The following is a 19,569-nucleotide window of genomic DNA, read 5'->3' on the forward strand; positions in this document are numbered from 1 at the left end:
ATCAATGTATAAGCCGCGGCTAATAGTCGGGAAATTACGGGTATGTATGTATGACTGTTTTTGTTACATAATGGCTCTTAAGTCCTTTTAAATGTGATATTAATAGTTATGCTAGTGGTGCCTGAGAGGAAAGGGGTGCTACGACTTCACAGTCATTTGGCAGACAACAGTGCTGCCCGTCCCATATCCAATCTATCGATCCTGGCCTGCGTGGGAATGCGTTGAGCGGAATTTAGCCTTGGGCTCATCACTGATGCTGTGAAGAGACTCTAATCCGGCCATTTATAGTCCATGTTGGAAATGACATTATCGGCACACACTCACTCAGCTCCATCCATCTCTACAATAGTGCTGGCAGAGTGGGGAGCCCAGCTCATATGCTTGAGCCCAGTGTGTTCCTGTGCTCGCGTGTGTGTGTGTGTGTGTGTGTGTGTGTGTGTTTGTGCGTGCACGTGTGTGTGAGCGTGAGCCTGTGCATGCACGTTGGGAGATGGGGGCGTAACACCAGCCGACCCCGTAAGACCCACCTGGGAGTACGGCTGCTGTACTGCCCGACTCTTCCACTCCTTGCAGGTCATTAGTCTGAGCGCTGGAGCGTGCCTGTGCTTGCGGACCCTGGCTCTGTCTGGGCCGCCCGTGCCTCTGTCTTCCCTTACTCGGTTCAAAGGTGCTTCAGCTTGAGCCGAGTTAATCCTCCTCTCCCCCTCAACTGCGCACCCACTGAACCACCCACCCATCCTCTCAGCTCAGCCAAGCAGTCTCCCTCAAGCTCTCTGTACACTACAGGATGTGGCACAAGGATACTCAGGGCCTTGGTCATCTGCTAAGGAGTCTAGGCCTGTCACGATAACACATTTTGCTGGACGATAAATTGTCCCAGAAATTATTGCGATAAACGATAATATTGCCGTTCTGAGATCATTTTTATCTAATATAATGATAATGGCATAATAATGCAGGTACACCTTTTCAAAGATCAATAACTTGTATTTCTAAAGAATAAGGAACTGGAATGGGAAGACATTTTTAAATATCCACAATAAATGAACAAAACGACCAAAAACAATAAATACAATGGACTCTCAGTCTCGACTCTGTTTAAGGGCCAGCAAATTAAAACGTGACATGCAACAGGGGGCGTGTAGAGTAACAGTTGCTAAGCCTTATGCACGGAACTAAATGTCATCATAGCTGATCAATTAGGCCTACGCAGTCAGCTAAACATTTGAAACTTGCGCAAAACGGCATGAACCCAGCATCTGCACGTCACATAAAACACAAATTGAAGCAATACGTTGGTCATCGGATAATCCTACTGCAAAGCCTTTTCATAGGTATGCTACGTTTATGACATATAACGTTGATTACGAACACATTTCACCACAGCTGACAATTAGCTTACGACATTTTAACCGGAACTGCCGGCTGTTTTGGCTGATTCTTGAGCTCTACGCGGAGTGCAGACTTTGCGGAGTGTGTCTTTATCAGATGATGAAAAAACGTAGCTTATAAGCATGATTTTCTGAACTGCATTATCACTATTTTTACCCCCATACCTGTCAAGCTACAACAGTATGCCTCTTCAGTGTGCTTAGGCCAATCGCCAAAGCCTCGTCTAGCCTGTTAATCAAATGAATGTAAGAAAGTAAAGTTGTCCGTCATGTTATTGAAAGATACATGTCTGACAACTGACTGACATGAGGGTTCACTCCTCGTTAGGCTGCGCTAAAGGAAGCACCGTGGTTATCCTCTCTTTCGTAGAGAGAGAGAGAGAGAGAGAGAGAGAAGAAAAACAATCAAGCATGAAAATGGAAATTATCGCGGCCGGAAAAGTTATCGAGCTCATTTTTTTTATCGTGTGATTTATTGATTTATTGAATATCGCGACAGACCTAAAGGAGTCCAAGCAGTCTCCCTCAAGCTCTCTGCACAGGATGTGGCACAAGGATACTCAGAGCCTTGGTTATCTGCGAAGAAGTCCAAGCAGTCTCCCTCAAGCTCTCTGTACAGGGTGTGGCACAAGGATACTCAAAGCCTTGGTAATCTGCTAAGGAGTCCAAGCAGTCTCCCTCAATAGCTTTGGGCCTCTGCTAATACACTGAGCCCAAGCAGTCTCCCCCAAGAACTTTCTGTGGGTGTGGGTGGGTGTGTGGGAGGGTGCGTGCTTCGTTCCTCTGCTAATAACACACACTGAGCCCCAGCAGTCTCGGAGCCCACTGAGCCAAGCAGAACAGCATCAATGTGTAGCTGCGTCTCAGTCGGCCTCATTAGCCACCATTTAAGCACGATCAGCTGGTTATGCTGCGCTGCTAAATGTCTGCTAATTGGGCATGTTGACACTTCCTCTCAGCCTCTGATCCTGCTGCGTCTCATTGATGGATGCTGTAAAAGCCTAGACATGGTGTAGACTGTGGTGCCTTTGGCATATATATCAAATGAATCGGGGTCGTTTTATGGAAATGTTTGGAAACACTGATGGATTGGCTGCTGCCGAATTATGATGCAGATGTATTCTGTTCGTGTCATAAAGTCAGGCATCTACTGAGAGGCACTCTTTTTCTGTTCCGGTTTTAAGAAACTTGATATGGAAATGAATGTTTGAATAATCGTTCCACCGGTCACTGGAAGCCCAGAAGGCTTTCTAATCAAATGTTCGTTTAAGTACGCGCAGATGATAGAATGAGGTAGACACTACTCTGTGAGAAATTCAGGACACGGTTTGGTAAGACTGAAATGAGTAGTGAATCCAAGACAGCTCTGATTAATCAGCTGAGGACAAGAGAAAATATGGACGTTCTAACGAGTTCATTATTCACTCGGCATTGCAACACGCCACTCCTTGATTTATACACGTTCCATACGTTACTCAGGTGGAACACACCCTAGTAGCGCTCGCTCGTACTGTGATCCGGAGCCAACCTAAAGAAAGCATTTGTCAGGGGGTGTGGACTCTGGGGATGTGAGCAGAAGAGGCAGAGGCCCATTTTACTCAAGATCACAGTCAAATCCCCATGGAGGAGTAGAGATGGCCTTTTAATGACCCCAGAAGCCATGTGGTCAGGCTCAACAGAAAATTATTTTCTAGCGATTTTGTGATCAGTCAGTTCAGTGATTATCGCAGTGAGATTAATACGATTGTAAAAAATCATCATATATACCGTAAGTATGAGATTACGTAACTGAGTTGTATAAGGAAGGACGGCTGTCAGTTTTGCCATTTACATCTTCATATCACGGTTCCCACAGACATAGAAACGGTCCTGCTGAGTGGTATAGCATCAGCTCTGGTCCCGTCTTGGATTCTAAGAAAGTCTACTTTTGGAAACCTGGTCTTTAAAACCTGTCAGTAATGAGACATTATTTAGATTGTTGAGGTTGTTTCATTGTTCTTTGAGAAGAGCCATGTTTTTTTAGTTTTTTTTTTATCTGAAAAATACTTGGTTGTAAAATACTTGTGTATTCCTAATTGAGTCTTAAACCCTGAAAATGTTTTTTAAGGTCATTTTTATAGTGTAATTATGCCTAGTGCTCAGTCAAGTCACGATTGAATGGTCATGGGACTTTTGAAATCGGTCTTCCAGAAGTCAAGAAAAGAATTTCCAACTTTGTGTTTGACATGCTCTCTAATAATATATAAGCTAAATGATCCTGTATTTTATTTCTTGACAGTAATATGGAGTTGAGGTTTTAAGTGCATTTAACATTGAGAATAAGCAGCAGAATAAAACGCCTCATGCACCCCTAGTCACTAACTGCTGCATTCCACACTGCCTTAGTTTGCACAATGGTGCTGTCTGATATGATGATGTAGGATTGGTCTCTTTACCTGGCAGACAGGTAGCCCCTTATCTGTGTGTTTGACTAACACAGATTCAGACCAGTGTTGACCACTCAAATGGACGAGGCCTCTGCTCTGACCCAACAACATTAGATGAAATTGATTATCTAAACATTTAGACGAGATCTCCACTCCTGTCCTCCTCCAGCCCTGATGCTAAACTGTGCTGAAGTGTGTTGATTATAGTGAGTGTGTTGTGGTGTAACTGGTAATGGTGAATGGCATAGTCAATTGCAACAGCCATGTGCCATGTTTGTGTCGCTCTGGAGCGAACATGTCAAATGTGTTATGTAATTTCCTGTGTACAGTGTCTAGGGCAAGTGTGCGTGGGTGCGTGCGTGCGTGCGTAGCGTGTGTGTGTGTGTGTGTGCGTGTGTAGCGTGTGTGTGTGTAGCGTTTGTGTGTCTGTGTAGAGTGTGTGTGTGTGTGTGTAGAGTGTGTGTGTAGTGTGTGTGTGTGTGTGTGTGTTGCGTGTGTGTGTGTGTGTGTGTGTGTGTGTGTGTAGCGCGTGTGTTTGTGTGTGTGTTTGTGTGTGTAGCGCGTGTGTTTGTGTGTGTAGCGCGTGTGTTTGTGTGTGTAGCACGTGTGTGTAGAGTGTATGTGTGTGTGTGTGTGTGTGTGTGTGTGTGTGTGTGTGTGTGTGTAGCGTGTGTGTGTGTGTGTGTGTGTGTGTGTGTGTGTGTGTGTGTGTGTGTGTGAGCAGAGCGGTGTGCCAGAGCGGGGCGGCGGCGTGGGGCTGTGTGTGTGCCAGCTCAGTGCTGAGGGGAGGGAGTGAGTGGGGAGGGAGGAGCAGTAGTCAGCACAGCAGTCATTAGTGGGATTACTCCGCCACTCCGCGGGGCTTTGTCTCCGCTCTCACAGTGTGTCTTCCCCTCACACACACACACACACACCACACACACACACACACACACACTCCCATGTATATATATATATATATGCGCACACACACACTTACACACTCCCATGTATATACAGTACATATATATACACACACACATACATTCCCATATATACACACACACACACACACACACACACACACACACATATACACACATATACACACTCACGCCCACACACTCACTATTTCCCCTAGTGGCCCACACAGTAACGCATGGTGCAGGGCTCCCTGTGGGGCTTGCTCTTGTCAGCTGGAAGGGCAGTGCCTAGCTGTGGCTGCTCCATTGAGTACGCATCGTAGTGTGCAGGCCGTTGAATATTGATGTGGTTATTTTGGGTTGTGGTTAATTCTCATTAATTGCTGCAGCTACGCCGGTAGATTCCCATTGACCCCCCATTGATTTGATGTCCTCACAGACATACGCAGCTCGAGTCGCATCTAATTGGACATTTGAGTGAGAGCCCGGTGTGCGTGGAGGTTAAAGTCTAGAGTTGGGGCGTTTTACTGTCCTCAGCAGTAGCACTCTGCCTCCAGCACCATCCATCTCCCTTAGTTGTTGTCTGGAAGGGGAATGCAAAGCAGCCGCCGCGTTTTAATGCTGTCTGGTCTCGGAGACTGTGTCTGAGTCCGACATGGTGTCCTCTGTGAGGGGAGTGGAGGGAAATCGAAACGACGGGATCATGACACGTGACTGACGTGAATGTCCTCCAAATGTTAGGTGTCCTGTGAGGAGTCCAGCTGAGCAGATGTGACTGTTTTGTTTTTCTTTTTCCCCTGTGTGCAGCGAGCTGTCCTAAAACAAATGCTTTTTGTAAAAAGAATAATAATAATAATAATAATAATAGGGAAACCTTTGTGCTTGTGTTTTCTCCCCACACAAGTCTTTCAGTTTAAGGAAGAAAATCAGCAAGAACAACAATAAAGCAACACCTCAAACACCCAAACAAAACACACAGGTACCCTCCTCTGCTCCTTCTTGAAATCTTCTTCATCTAGCCTGTAGCCCATCACCTCATTCTCCCTTCAAATCATCCATTCGATTCAATGATTCTACCATTCAGTCCAGCCATCAACACTTATCATCGGGCTTTAATTCATAGGATGGATAATCAGGCTTTGGTATTTACCTGGGTTTACTTCAATTCTGGTATTTACACAGAAATCCTTTAATTCTGCCATTTGTATGGGAATATTATCCTTTAATTCTGCTCAATCAATAGAGTTTAGAGGCACACACCTAAACACCTATCTCTCGACCATCCTAGTTTATAATTGGTGAACTTTCAAGGTGTGTTTGTTTTGTCTGGCTGTTTGTTTGTTTGTTTGTTTGTTTGTTTCCCTCCCCGCGCGGTGAAGCTCACGGGTGTAATTGGCGCCGCGCGTCACGTCTGTTCTGGCGTTGGGCCTCCAAGTCTTGGTCATGAGGTGCCACATGCGCCAAGCCTGCCAGAGCCCCAGCAGTGGGCTGGAACGGGCACCCACACACACACACACACACACACCCCAGCAGTGGGACTCAGCTCCCAGCGCCACAGCACCACACAGCCCCGCTAATGAGCTCATCTGAAAGACGCTTCCCAGTCTTTTGATTCACTTAGTTCTTCATTCCACTTATTAGCCTAGAGATTGTCCGTCTGGCTTTTGTTGAGTAGTTTTTGGACAGGTGTGTGTGTGTGTGTGTGTGTGTGTGTGTGTGTGTGTGTGTGTGTCTGTGTGTGTGCGTGTGCGTGTGTGTTTCTGGAAATGGCGATGCTTGCGTTGGGCCTGGTAGAGGGGCGCAGATAGATGAGGCCGATGACTGATTGAAGATGCTTTTAATGGGAGTGCACTGCTGGCCTTGCATCTGACACTCCGTTCCACCGAGCCTCCCATGTTCCCCCGGCCCGCCACCAGGCAGCCTCGGGCCAGCATGCATTCTTCATCCTCATTAACAATGGAGCCGTGTTTGTTTTTTGATTACTTCCCTTCTGCTGCTGCTGCTGCTGCCGCCCCCTCGCTTCACCGCCGCCGTCATGTCCTCTCTCACTTGTGGCCTCGGACGTGGCGTATGTGTCGTGGTCGTGTGACGGGGGCGCGCCGAGCTGTCACCTCATCTCCATCTGTCTTTAGGCCATTTTAATGCTTCTGATCCAGTAGCACGCATTTCACATCACCAATACTCAACACCACGTCACATCACTCTAATCCCGAGCTGCCACCTCATCTCCATCTGTCTTTAGGCCATCGAAACGCCTCTGATCCAGCAGCACGCATTTCACATCACCAATACTCAACACCACGTCACATCGCTCTAATCCCGAGCTGCCACCTCATCTCCATCTGTCTTTAGGCCATCGAAACGCCTCTGATCCAGTAGCACGCATTTCACATCACCCATACTCAACACCACGTCACATCACTCTAATCCCTTGCACTGCACCCATCATTTCACAATGTCGTTTCGATTGTTTAACGTGTCTCACACATCTATTGATCACAGTACCTTTAAAGCTGATGAGGCCATTTAAAGCTAATGACGTGACACTATGATTTTCTGTAGGACTGCATGTCTTTTCTTTAAGTTAATAAAAAACGGTTTGAGTGCATAAAGACTCTAATATGTGGTTCCATTCACTAGATTTACTCATCAATGTGTTCTCTTGTGAGCTCTTGTTTTCCTTCCTTCCTCACCCCACCCCCCTTCCCTTCTGTCATCTGGCTGGTGCTGACTCTGACTCTGTCTCCTTCCTCTCGGTAGGACGCGGTGGACAGCGAGAACAAGAGGAACACAAGGTCCAGGCTGACACCCAAGCTGGCCATGCACCAGGAGGAGGTGAGATCCAAGCCAGGAGTCTTAGGTGGCCACTCAGCTGCCCAACTGGAAACAGTCCCGTTGTGTTATTCATGAGGTCCCGAGTGCGCCTGGTCTTCTATAACTCTCCACCGAGCTTTGATATGAAGTCGTGTGTCTCAGCAAAGCCAGTGTTGGCTTTCTGATGGGCTATTAACCCCCCTCACGCACACAACACACGCACACAACACACACACACACACACACACACACACACACACACACACACACAAACACACACACACACACACACACACACACACACACACACACACACACACACACACACACACACACACACACACACAACACACACACACAACACACACACACACACACACACACATACACACACCTGCGGGGATTTGTCATAATGGTTCCAGGTGTGTGGCCCACGGCACTGCCGGTAAGCGTCTGCTTTAAGTGTGTGACATCATCGGTGGGAATGTGAATAGCTGTTTTCATTAATGTTGCAATTTGAGAGAGGAGTTGGGGAGACATAAAAGGTGGGGTGAAATGAACTATGGATAGAGGGAAGCAGTCACCAAGTGCTGTCTTTACAGACAATAAAGCACACATTTCTTGCTTTAGTGGAATTTTCCCTTTAGTGTCTCCTGAAAAATATTATATAGAGCAAGGCTGTGAAACAAAATGGAGCTCGTTTATCAGCAGTAAGACTTTTTCTAGCTCTATAGTATTAAATTAATTTTATACCAGTATGACTAATATTGCTAAAATATTTATGGAGGCAATACAAGTACGAAATGTACTAAATGATTTATTTTTTTTAGGATAAATGTTGAACGCAAGATAAAACAAAATATATGAAAAATTTAGTGCAAACAAAATATTTCAAGAGCTGTGACTTCCAAAGCCTGATTTCTTTAATATGCCAGGTCTTGGTTAGCCTGGAAATCCAGATCCACATCCAAAAAGATTTAGGGTCTGGCTAATGAATACTAAAAATGTCCCAACTCAGGGGGTGGCAACAAACATGCAAAATATCACTGCACACAATTGGATAACACTACTACGACCAATGTTTACTGACCGATTCCCGGCTCCCACGCTACAGTCGTTACAGTTGTCATCTGTTTAGATCGCCTCTGGCCCTCGCATATCAGATACACCGATGTGATTGGTGCAACTCGGCTCCTCCAAGGACATGGTTAATGAGCATCATTACTGATTGACTCGCTGAGCAAATTCAAATCTTGCCGAGAACTCTGGATTTCCAGAGCAATGAGAACAATGTGGTTATCCATTAGATTAATATGCTCTTTTTTATGTCTTAACATTTGTGATCACAAACATGGGGCACATCCATCTGGTCTCAGACTGGCAGGAGCACCTGGCACAGCTTGGCACAGCACCTGTCAGCATGGGGGCATTACATATGCCACTCAACAACCCATTCCCCCTTTTTCTGTGGCAATGCAGTGGAAAAAAACGCCCTTTCGGCCTCTGCTTCAGATGGTCCCTAAAAATATCCAATTGTGAGTCGGATCTGACGATCACGAAGACCGCGCACATTCACGTCTGAGTTGCTCCACAGGAGCCCCGTACCCGTTGATACCCTAATCACATGGCATGATGGCCATCTGATCCGCCCCGCAGGTGCTCAGTGCCCAGTGGCAGTGTAATCATGAGATCATGAGAATCACCATCCATGCCCCCCCTCTTCCTGTTGCCCCGGCTCTCAGCCCCGGGGTGAGTGCGTTCAACGCGTGCCACGAAGCGCTCTCCGTGAAATAGCCACATGGCCAGACATCGGCAGTGGCAGATCTGAACGAAACAGGCCTCTTTTGGAATGTGCCATGCGTGCGACACGCTCGTTCCTCTACCGGCTTCTGGGAACATTAATGGCATTATTTCATAACTGAATTAGATTAGATTATCGTTATGTTATGTTGACTCTATTATGTTCTCCTGTGCTGAACTACTGTGAACATATACACCACCGGTCAAAAGTTTGGGGTCACTTAGGAATGTCCATTCCAGTATTAAACAGAATACCAGCTGAGATCAGTTGCTTTGTTTTTTTGTTTTTCTTTTTTTAAATCAGGGCGACTGTTTTCAGATTACGTTATGTGCTTACACAATTACTGTATAAAGGGGTTCTGTTGTAGAAAGAAATGGCTGATCGTTAATGCAATATCTACATTGCCCATTATCAGCAAACGTTTACTAATCTGATATCATTTTAAAATGCTAACTGTGAAAACAATGGAGAACCTTTTTGCAGTTATGTAATGGGGATTATATTTGCTTTCTGATGAGGTGTTGATATTACATACCCTGAAGCTATATGAATGTAATGTAATATGATTTTGGCCTATTGATTATAATGCGGTTAAAAGCTCTGTCATTTTCTCTTTGAAGGATTGGAGTTGTAAGTGCCTAATATTCTTAATCTATTTAACATTACAGTTCCAGTGGTACCGAATATGCCTTGCTATACAGTAATTTCCCGCATATAAGCCGCCTTGTGTATAAGCTGCAAGGCAGTGTTTTATGCAAGTTAAAAGAAATAAAACCATATTAATATCATATTAACTGCGCCCATGTATTAGTCTCATAGCTGAAGAAATTTTGCAAAATTAATGTATAAACCGCGGCTTATAGTTGGGAAATTACGGTATGTATTTAGATTCATGGTCAAATATGTAACTGTATTAGTTTTGATGCTTTTATCACAAAGTGATACATTTCTCTGCTTAACTGTCCCACTAAAATGAGAACATGTTAAATTCAAATCTAAAGGCTGTGTGTAAGAGAGTTGTCCTTTTGTGCTGCAGTCTCCTGCCCCAAGCAGTAAAGCCTCCCATGGCTCTCAGTCCAGCCTGCGCAGTGGAAGAGAGGGCAAGCTGCAGAAGATCGGAGACTTCCTGCAGAGCTCACCCACCTTCCTGGGCAGTAAAGGTCAGTTCGAGCCCGTCTCTCTCAATCTGACCCCGACCTGCTACAAATCGAACTGACCAAGTGTACTGTACAGTACCTTCCTCCTACGTCATTTGCATCCATCAGTTCCAGTTCATTAATTAAGTTTGCCATGGCAGGGAACAGCAGTGTTATTATAACACCATTTTTAAAAGCTGAAACCCTAAAATGTCTAAAACGTTACATTTGGAAATGAGTTAAGAAATGAAGCTGAGATAGAGAACTTGAAAGTCATTAATTATGCAAAAGAACCATTTGAGAGCTGGGGGACTGAAAGAGAGTTCTGGTCTTGTGATTCCGCTTGCAGGCACTTCCTATTCCCCGCAGTGGCAAAGCAAGTAACTGACCCGTTTGTCCTCTTTGTTCTCCTTCATCTGCACAGCTAAGAAGATCATGGGGCTGGTGAGTGGACGCTCTGATGGGGATGGAGGCACCTCGTCCAAACGGCCCAAAAAGAAGCTCTACCACCCATCGATCTCAGCCCCCATGGATATACCTGCCAACCAGGTAAACACTGGTACTCTCTCACCGAGTCGTCTTTCACCTTCACTGAGACAAGTGCAACACTCAGGTTGGACTCAAAACCCCACTCACCACTTTTGTGAGGGTACGTGGGCTGTACAGTCATTTCCCGTGTATAAGCCGCATTGTGTATGAACCCCAGGGCAGTGTTTTACGCAAGTTAAAAGACACAATAAAAAAAACATATTAATACCATATTAACTATCCCCGTGTATCAACCTCATAGCGGAAGAATTTTTGCAAAATCAATGTATAAGCCACGGCTAATAGTCGGGAAATTGCGGTATAAGCTCTAATGGGTGGTTTTAATCAAACAGCCCTGTTGTTTTATAAGTTTGATTGTATTTTTTTTTGTAACATAACTCTATGTGAACTGTGTTAGTTATTCACAGAATTTCAATTGGTTTTCAGTGGGGTAGAATCAGTGTCTATAATGGAATAGCCCATTCTTCAGCCTGTGTTATCACCCGATTTCCATTGAATAATGTTACATAAATATTATATAAGTCTTGCATTCTTTCCAATGAAATGGCCTCCACATTGTGTCATTGGATAGAATAGGCCTAGAAAAAATGTTCCGCCTGTGAGTTTGCTGAGAGCACTGACCTTTGTGCAATCTCACAGATCATTGGACGAGAGACAGAGGAGAGGGAAAGTGACCACCTCGTCATAAAGAGACGACTGCGCTCCCGATTCGGAAAGTGAAGTCCTCCCAAAGGGAAGCCAATCGATACGGTTTGGTTTGGTCTGTCAAAACACATTTAAGTCACTTCCTGTGGCACAGTGGTTTTTATTTTTTATAGTCCTTTTTTTAAACAAAAAAAAAACATTGCACTTTTTTTTACTGTACACATAGTGTTTTATATAATGGCATATTTGTATTTTTTTGTGTATCATTGTTATATATTGCACAAATTTTAATTATTTAGTCGACATTTAGTTGATAATGAAGGTCAACTAGACATAGAAAGAGACAAACATATTGTCTCTGACAAATCATACAGCTCTGGTGAGGGGACTGCATGTAGATTCATAAAGACTTGTACATACTAGCATAGCATATTACGTCTCTTAAGACTCTTTAATCAATAGGATGTACAATATTTGTACCATATTTAATATAATACCTCCCTACACTAACCTAAACTTTTCAAACAATGCAATGCCTTTATGTGATTTGTCAGAAACCTGGGTTTGGTTGAATGTATTCATGCAATATTCTTTCCTGTAGTAAAATACACATCATATTCGCACAAAATCACAAAAATAAACACTTGTGCATCTAACTCGCCCATGTCATCTTTTTATAGTTCTGCACCATGTCAGTGCCATGTCATCGCTGAGAGGCGTACAGTACATGTAGTTTCCTACCTAAGGACCTTGACCCAGCTGTGCCTTGCCTCAGGTACAGTAACCCGGGCGACAGAGGCAAAGGTGAAGGCCCGGGTCCTCTGCAGATCGAGCTCGCTGCTCCAGGACTCGTTTGAAGAACTGGCCTTAGGGACCAGAGTGGGGAGCATCCGCGCACCGCAGTGCAGTGCACTGGCCATCTGCTCAGCCGCTGGAGCACGGCAAATGGGTGTCTGGGGCTCCATGAGCCGAGGCACAGTGGAGTACAGGAGCTGCTGAGGGGGGAAGTCGATCTCTTCCCGGTGCAGTCTCCCTGTATTATTCTCATAAAAAATGCAGGAATGGAACAGTCATGGGCACATCCACCAAGCTTTCTGTGCACAGCTGTCCTCTTCTCCCCACTTGGGACGGGGCTCCTCCTCGTGAGGGTGGGCATCAATAATTGATCTTAATGACACTCACTCTCAGGCTGTAGTTCCCAGAGTGTGTTGGGAGAGAACAACAAGGGCGTAATTAAAGCCACAGATTCTCTTGTCGCGTCGTCACATAGTGCTTAGTGTAGTCGCTGTGGCACTGCAGCCAGGTCTGAATGCGCTGTGAACTGTCAGCACCATCTCAGGCTTGTTACGGTAAAGAGGGAATCTAGTGGTCAGAATGTCTGCAGAACTTGATCCCACGAAATCAGAGGTTGAAATTCGCTATATGGTGCAGCAGTGGACGAGTTAGTACGCTAGCCACAAAAGAGCTGAGTCTTTAACTTTGTTCAACTTTCAGAACGTAGATTCATCAGTGTCAGTTTGATGTATCCTAGGAACACATTCGGAGCGCTCTATGATCTTTGACTCTGACTAATACAGTGGAATTCTTTTTGGGGGAGGGACGTGTGTTTTTGTTTCTTTTGGACGTGTGAGTGCTTAACATCACTTAGCAACGAGTTAGAACTTTGTGTGAATCAATTAAATTATTATGGTCTGTGCTTGGCAGAGCAGACAGTCACTTGAAGAGCTGATGGTCTGTGAGACTCGGGTTGATATGGCACAATTTCTAGCTGTGATTACATTGCAATAATACATTCATGAACGTTGATGATGTTCATGTTATTTTATATCAATACAATTCATCTTTAGAAGAATAAATATGTTTTCTTAATATTCATTATTTCGTATTTATTAAACTGTGATGCATGTACAGAGTTGTGTGAAGAGAAAGCTAAATGTTTTAAGCTATTAAATGCAATGGCAAGCAAAGATAAAACAACAAACTTCCATCACATCATATTATTTGTTTGACATGACCAAGGAAATAAAACAGCCTAACAGGGCAAAAGAAAGGCATTCTGCGGTGCTGTTCTTAGATGATATTTCCCTCCTCCATCCACGCTGTACTCTCTCCTTAATCATCATGACCCAAAAGGCTAAGTAGCTCCTATGTGTGCACCTAAAGGCAGTCTCCCTGAGCGCAGTGTGCCCTCAGCCAAAACAAGCATCATTAGGCCGTTGATTTGAACTCTGTTCGAGGTTTAAATATCACCGGGAGGATTATTTGTCTTAATTACTGAGCATGTGGTTGCGTAACGGCAACATTAGTAAGCAGTCAAATTATTCTTGGTACTGTCCCTATGCCGCTATGTTCTCTGATAAAATGGCGTAGTCGCGACTGAAAGCACATTAATTGTTTCTGCCTGGCTGAATAGATGAAGTGTGGGAGTGGAGGGCTGCCAAGATTAGGAGAGTCATTGGAAGCTAAAGTGAAACTGTACTCGCATGAGTGTCCGTGTCTATGTGTGTGAATTTAAATTATTTGGCAGTTGTCAATTGAAACAAAAAAGCACATGCGTAAAAGCACTCAATGCAGTGTTATACACAAACCCTCTCAGGCGCCCACGGCACTCACACAAATACACTCATCATTGTGTGAGCGTACTCTACTCAGCGTAGGCAAGTTGCATTGGTAGAGGCCACACTGAAAGTGTGAGTGACGCCATGCCCATGAGTATCTATCATATGGTAGTGATTCAGTAACTTCCTCTTCATCCTCCCTGTCACATAGATGCACCAGAGGAAGAGTGTGCTGGGCTGACTCACCAGAAACACATTAAACATTAATCATTATTGATTGATGATTCAAATCACAAATTACTGTTCTTAGATGTTTTTTTTACGGTCAACAGCAACATTAAGATCACCAACGAGGTCTTGTGTGAATATGCTCTCTGAGAACATGGAGTTCTCTGGGTGACCTTTGTGGGTGAAAGCACAGTGGAAGTAGATTGGCAGAGAGTCTTCATTACTCTCCTGTTGTTCTTTTAGGTCTATGATTGGGAGCCATCAACTCGAGATTCTGATTAAGAATGTCGCGTTTAATCACCATAGCAATGACGACACCGTTGGGTCCTCGAATGGCCCAAAGTCTCTGCATCCAGTGCTTATAGTAGCCTACAACAGCACCCCAACACATGAGGCCTACATGAGAAGTGTTGATGTGTGCCGCACATAGGAATGTAGCCTTCTGTTGCCGCATGTGTGAAAAGCTTTCACACGTTGAGGAAGAACATTTATCACACAGCACAGGTTTGGCCAAGAAAAGGTCTGAGCCTCTTGGAAGGGACACATAAAGAAGAAGGAAAACTAGCCACCGGTGAGTTTAGAATTATAAGGTTCTATCTCTGTTTAGGGTACTTCTGAGATATTGAGCATCAAAGTTTTTATATAGCTAGTAAAACTGTTATGTAGTACCTTTTTATTTTACTAACAAAAAATATTTTTTTTTACAAAAATAGCACCACATAGGCATTAACACCTAATGGATCAGATTATGTCAAAAACTCAATTTCGACCAGAAGTGGAGATAGAACCTTATAATTCTCAGCTCATGTAGGCCTACCGGTATTCATTTGCAAGTTCTTAGTTCTTGCATGTGTGATAGGGAAATGTTTGAATCGTTGTTAAATGCTAAAATACAGAAAAAGAATGTGAATAAATTGTATTGTAGTGAATTTGTAGTAGGGAATTAACTTTCTTTCCTCCCTCTCACTCCTTTGTAAACAAGACAAAAACTGACTAAATATATATTTAATGTGTAGTGTGTTAAAAAGCAAAAAGAAAGAGCAGAAAAAATGAAGGGCTGGGAATATAATAGAGGCAATGATGAGGCAAGTCTTTCAACAGCCATTCAACAGCGCTTAGAATTACACTTGCATGTGAAGCCCAGCTGCCTTGTTGGTTTGGGTCATTATTGTTTAGAACTAATAGTCGTGCACCTCACACCTAGTCAGATATTTCATGGAGAGAATGGCATCATGGTTTAGCATAATAAATAACTGATGAGTTGTTTTACTCTGGGGGCATGATTATCCTGTCTGTGACCTTGAGAAACAACGATCTATGGGATCAAGGGGCGGAATGGTAAGAACAGCATTCTTACTGTAGGTCCAGTTGGGTTTCATTCTTAGTGAAGAAAGGAAGAAACAAATATATATCGTTTTTGGTTCAGTATGTTATATTGAATTGATAGACATTGAGAAATATTGTACAGTTGTGGTTTATAGAAGACAGTGTAATGTGTAGCTGTGCAGTGATCTAGGTATGGGCTCGGTGAGCATGGCCGAGTGTTGGAGTAGAAAAGGAGAGGTGAGCCTCTTGAGTAGGAGTATGACAGCCGACAGCAACTCTGGTAGATCTGTCAAATCAATAATGAATCACAAACTCATCCCACCGTTCCCTCAGCCAGGCAGACCGCTTTAAAGTCCTTATCATTATGGCTCGCCACTTGGCAGCCATCTTGGTAATGGCCCCAGGTCCCAAGCAAGATCCAATGTAAATGAGTGTGGAGAGATCCATAACAAAATACATTTCATACAAAGCAGAGCTGTCCACGATACTGGTGAGATAATCTATTGATTTGTTTGATCAATTAAATGATGAAAATGATTATAAGTATGGTCATAGCTGCACTCAACATTACACTACAGAGTTACAGTATCAGCCTTTTGGGCTTGAAGCTTCATAAAGCTTCTCTTGCCACTTGACTTGATGATGGCACTGATAACATCTCAGCCTTTTGTCAAATGCTGTTTATCCACCAAATGCTTATTGACCCCAATCAAGCGTTCAGGCTAATAAGCTACTGTAGCTAGCTTTCCAACAAACGTGAAATGCTATTGATAATACAGGGTAATACTTCCATGAACAAATCCATGTCCTTGTTTAGCACGGCAACCCCCATTATTTTTTTTCGTTGGTGAATCTCCCCCTCCTTTATCATGTCTCTGATCTCTCTGTGCAGGAATGCCATTCCACCACACCACTTCAGCTCTCATCTGACTCCGTTTCTGAAGTGGCTCTGGGCCTGCCGGATACTCTGGGGGCTTTTGATTGTTGATGCTCAATCATGTTTAGTCTGTGTTTACTGCGGTATGGTAACATCAACTATCCTGGTGGGTTCTGCAATTTGATGTGAGAGTTACGGCTTCATGGTTTTGTGTCTCGAAAACCCTGCCGTCTACTGATTAAGCAGAGAGCAACAGGGAGCAGGGTGAGTATACACATACCCTCTCAGTGCATTCAACCAATCTGGGTGGTCACAGCACATTCTTACATTTTCTATAGGGTTTTCATAAGTGCCTAATTACACTTGCTCACAATTTACCTTCACCATGGCTATTACTCACACTTTGTTAAATATTAGGACAGATCTTCTGAACCTTTACGACCGTCTCCGATGCAGAGATGTGTGGTATATGTGGGCATAGAGCCATATCGGATACTTCTGCCATAGGAAGACCCACAGACCTAAACACTGTATAATCTCTTAAGGCAACAGATTACATTAAGATTTCATCCTGACCCAACCTTTGTGTTGGATTCCATAAACAAGCCATGCTTAATTTATCTAGAACTCAAGTTAACTTACAATTTGTAGTTAATATAAGTAACAATACTTGACATTTCAAGCTGTTAAAATCTGTGTTTACATTGTGGTGTGAAGAAGTGCATCCTTTCGTTTCAGGAACCTTAACTGGAGATGAGAAGTGGAGGAAGCTGCTAATTGTACATCATCTGTGTATGTGTCATGCAGTTTGCACAAAAGCAAAAGAATAAACCCAGCGTTTTCATGAGAAAAATGCCATTTGTAATACTCACACAAGCATTTTTATGTCTGTCATTTAAACCTCAGATAAATACAGTCTGTGCTTTGTGAGTGTTTCATAAATGGAGGGAGAATCGTTCTGACAGAGAAGAATAGTCAGACACATTTTTATCCTCTCTCCTTCCACAGACGGAACGTTTGTCTCATACACCCGGCAGGGCTTTGCCCAGCAGCAACCCTCTGACCCACCACATCTCATGTCATGACCTTAGGATCCAAACAACATTGCATCCACAAGCAAGCGTGCCTTTCAGGACATTTACACGGCCCAAGGTTGAGTAAGCAATGAACTAGACAGGCACAATTAGTGCCACTGCGGTCTAATTTCATTCTCGTGAAAAAAAAGTAAGACAAAAGGCCAATTTTCCCTCCCAGCCTATGGCCTGCCAGCTGGCCTTGATGGGGCTTTTGTTCTGGGACCACAAAGATTTAATTACTGGGCTCCAGTTTTAAAGGGGATTTAATAGAAATAACAACAAAAACAATACATTTCCGTCACCCCAATTAAAGCAGATGCAGTTGTTGTAATATAATTGTGTTAGTTTTACAGTAAAATGCAACTTGGTCCACGGACTCTCAGGACCTATTGAAGTGAACATGTGTCCCACATTGTCGTATAACAGGCCGAGTCCATAACTGGAGGAGTCTAACGTGATTGACAGCAGCAGTTCCTAAATGTGCATCTCGTCAAAAAGAGTCCATTCATCAATGTTCTCTGCTAGTACCCCATGTGGTCCAACATCCTCACATTCCTGGTCAAGACAGCTCGGTTGCAGTGACCACTACAACCATGTAAAGTCAGAAAATATCAGAATATCAGTCACATCACCTGTTGCTTTGAACCATTTCAATGGCACATGATCTCCTTAAAAAAAAACAAAAAAACACTATCCTGGTGTGATGCTGAGAACGACGTATGCAATAAGTTGACTGACCTGCGTTGGTGCAGGGCGGATGGTGGATGGAGTAGTTTTGTTGCTCCCCGAGCTTCTCTTCATTGGCCATGCTCTGTGAAGCATACGAGAAGTGGGCACATGGAGAGAAGTGAAATCGGCAGACGCGTAAAGGCTATTTCTGTTGGTTATATTGCATTTTCTGAAGGTCACTCAATAAAAACCACATATGGAAATTCATTTTTATGGGTAGCAGCTTAATGCTACAGACAGGAGGGTCGAAGTTCAATTGGGTGATGCACAAGGGAATGTTTAAGTCAAAGGAGCTTTTGAAGCCTTTTACAAAGCCTCTTTGAAAATGTCTATTCCATGGCTTTATTCTTACACAATAAAGAATAAATCACTGAAATTATTCCATGGTGAAGAGTTGGACATGTGATGGAATAATTAAAAACAAATATCTCGATCTGATTACAAATCCCATTCTTTTCATCAACAATGGTCAAGAAGAGTGGAACTAAAGTCTTACACTGAAGAATAAGGGCTGAAAAAGGACAGAAAGGCTGGTTTGATCAGGGTCTTCTGAACCAATCTGCAAATATAAATGTACCCCAGCAATAGCCATTATAATGGGGCTCTCATTGTATGCTGCTTATTTGATATTTACCTGAAGGCTGGTTGATAAGCTCCATGGCTAATACCATTAAGCTTTGCCTCAGAAGCATATTGGCATTGTCGGCTCAGTTTAGAAATGACTTTCTCTTCAAAGACTTTCACTGTGCCCTGAGGTTGCAATGTGAACTCTGGCTGTGAACTCTCCTGTTTCCCTCTTTTACTTTCTTTATTTTTTCTGTCAGGCACATCATTAGGCCTATGTTTACTAGACCTTACCAGCTTTGGTTCACCTATGAATGAGTGAATGCGTTTCTAAAATCTGGTATCATTATGTACACAAATCTAAAACAGGCCAACACTTTTTATTATTATTATTATTATTATTATTATTATTATTGTTATTTCCTCGACAGTATTTTCCTTCCTATACCTCTGTCCAGTACTGTTTACCTAACTATGGACTCGTGAGCAGCTACTGCACCGGTGCAACAAGAGAGCTACTCAGTCACCCATAGGCTCTCCAATCGTT

At 43.6% G+C, this 19,569-nt stretch overlaps 1 protein-coding gene across 2 annotated transcripts in view; it reads left to right on the forward strand.

Annotated features, from left to right (window-relative positions):
• LOC134064112 (kinesin-like protein KIF20B) overlaps positions 1-12,307 on the forward strand; it is a 32,194-nt gene extending 19,887 nt beyond the window's left edge. Inside the window, exons 31-35 of one of the 2 annotated variants that reach the window (XM_062519918.1) lie at positions 5,624-5,698; positions 7,480-7,554; positions 10,371-10,494; positions 10,895-11,019; positions 11,659-12,307. In XM_062519918.1, coding sequence (XP_062375902.1) covers positions 5,624-5,698; positions 7,480-7,554; positions 10,371-10,494; positions 10,895-11,019; positions 11,659-11,739 — 480 coding nt within the window. In that variant the 3' untranslated portion in view covers positions 11,740-12,307. The remainder of the gene's footprint in view (positions 1-5,623; positions 5,699-7,479; positions 7,555-10,370; positions 10,495-10,894; positions 11,020-11,658) is intronic. The other variant, XM_062519919.1, reaches the window with a different exon arrangement.
• Positions 12,308-19,569: the final 7,262 nt, after the last annotated feature.

The sequence above is a fragment of the Sardina pilchardus genome, chromosome 18 (assembly GCF_963854185.1).
Source record: "Sardina pilchardus chromosome 18, fSarPil1.1, whole genome shotgun sequence".
Taxonomy (NCBI): Eukaryota; Metazoa; Chordata; class Actinopteri; order Clupeiformes; family Clupeidae; genus Sardina; species Sardina pilchardus.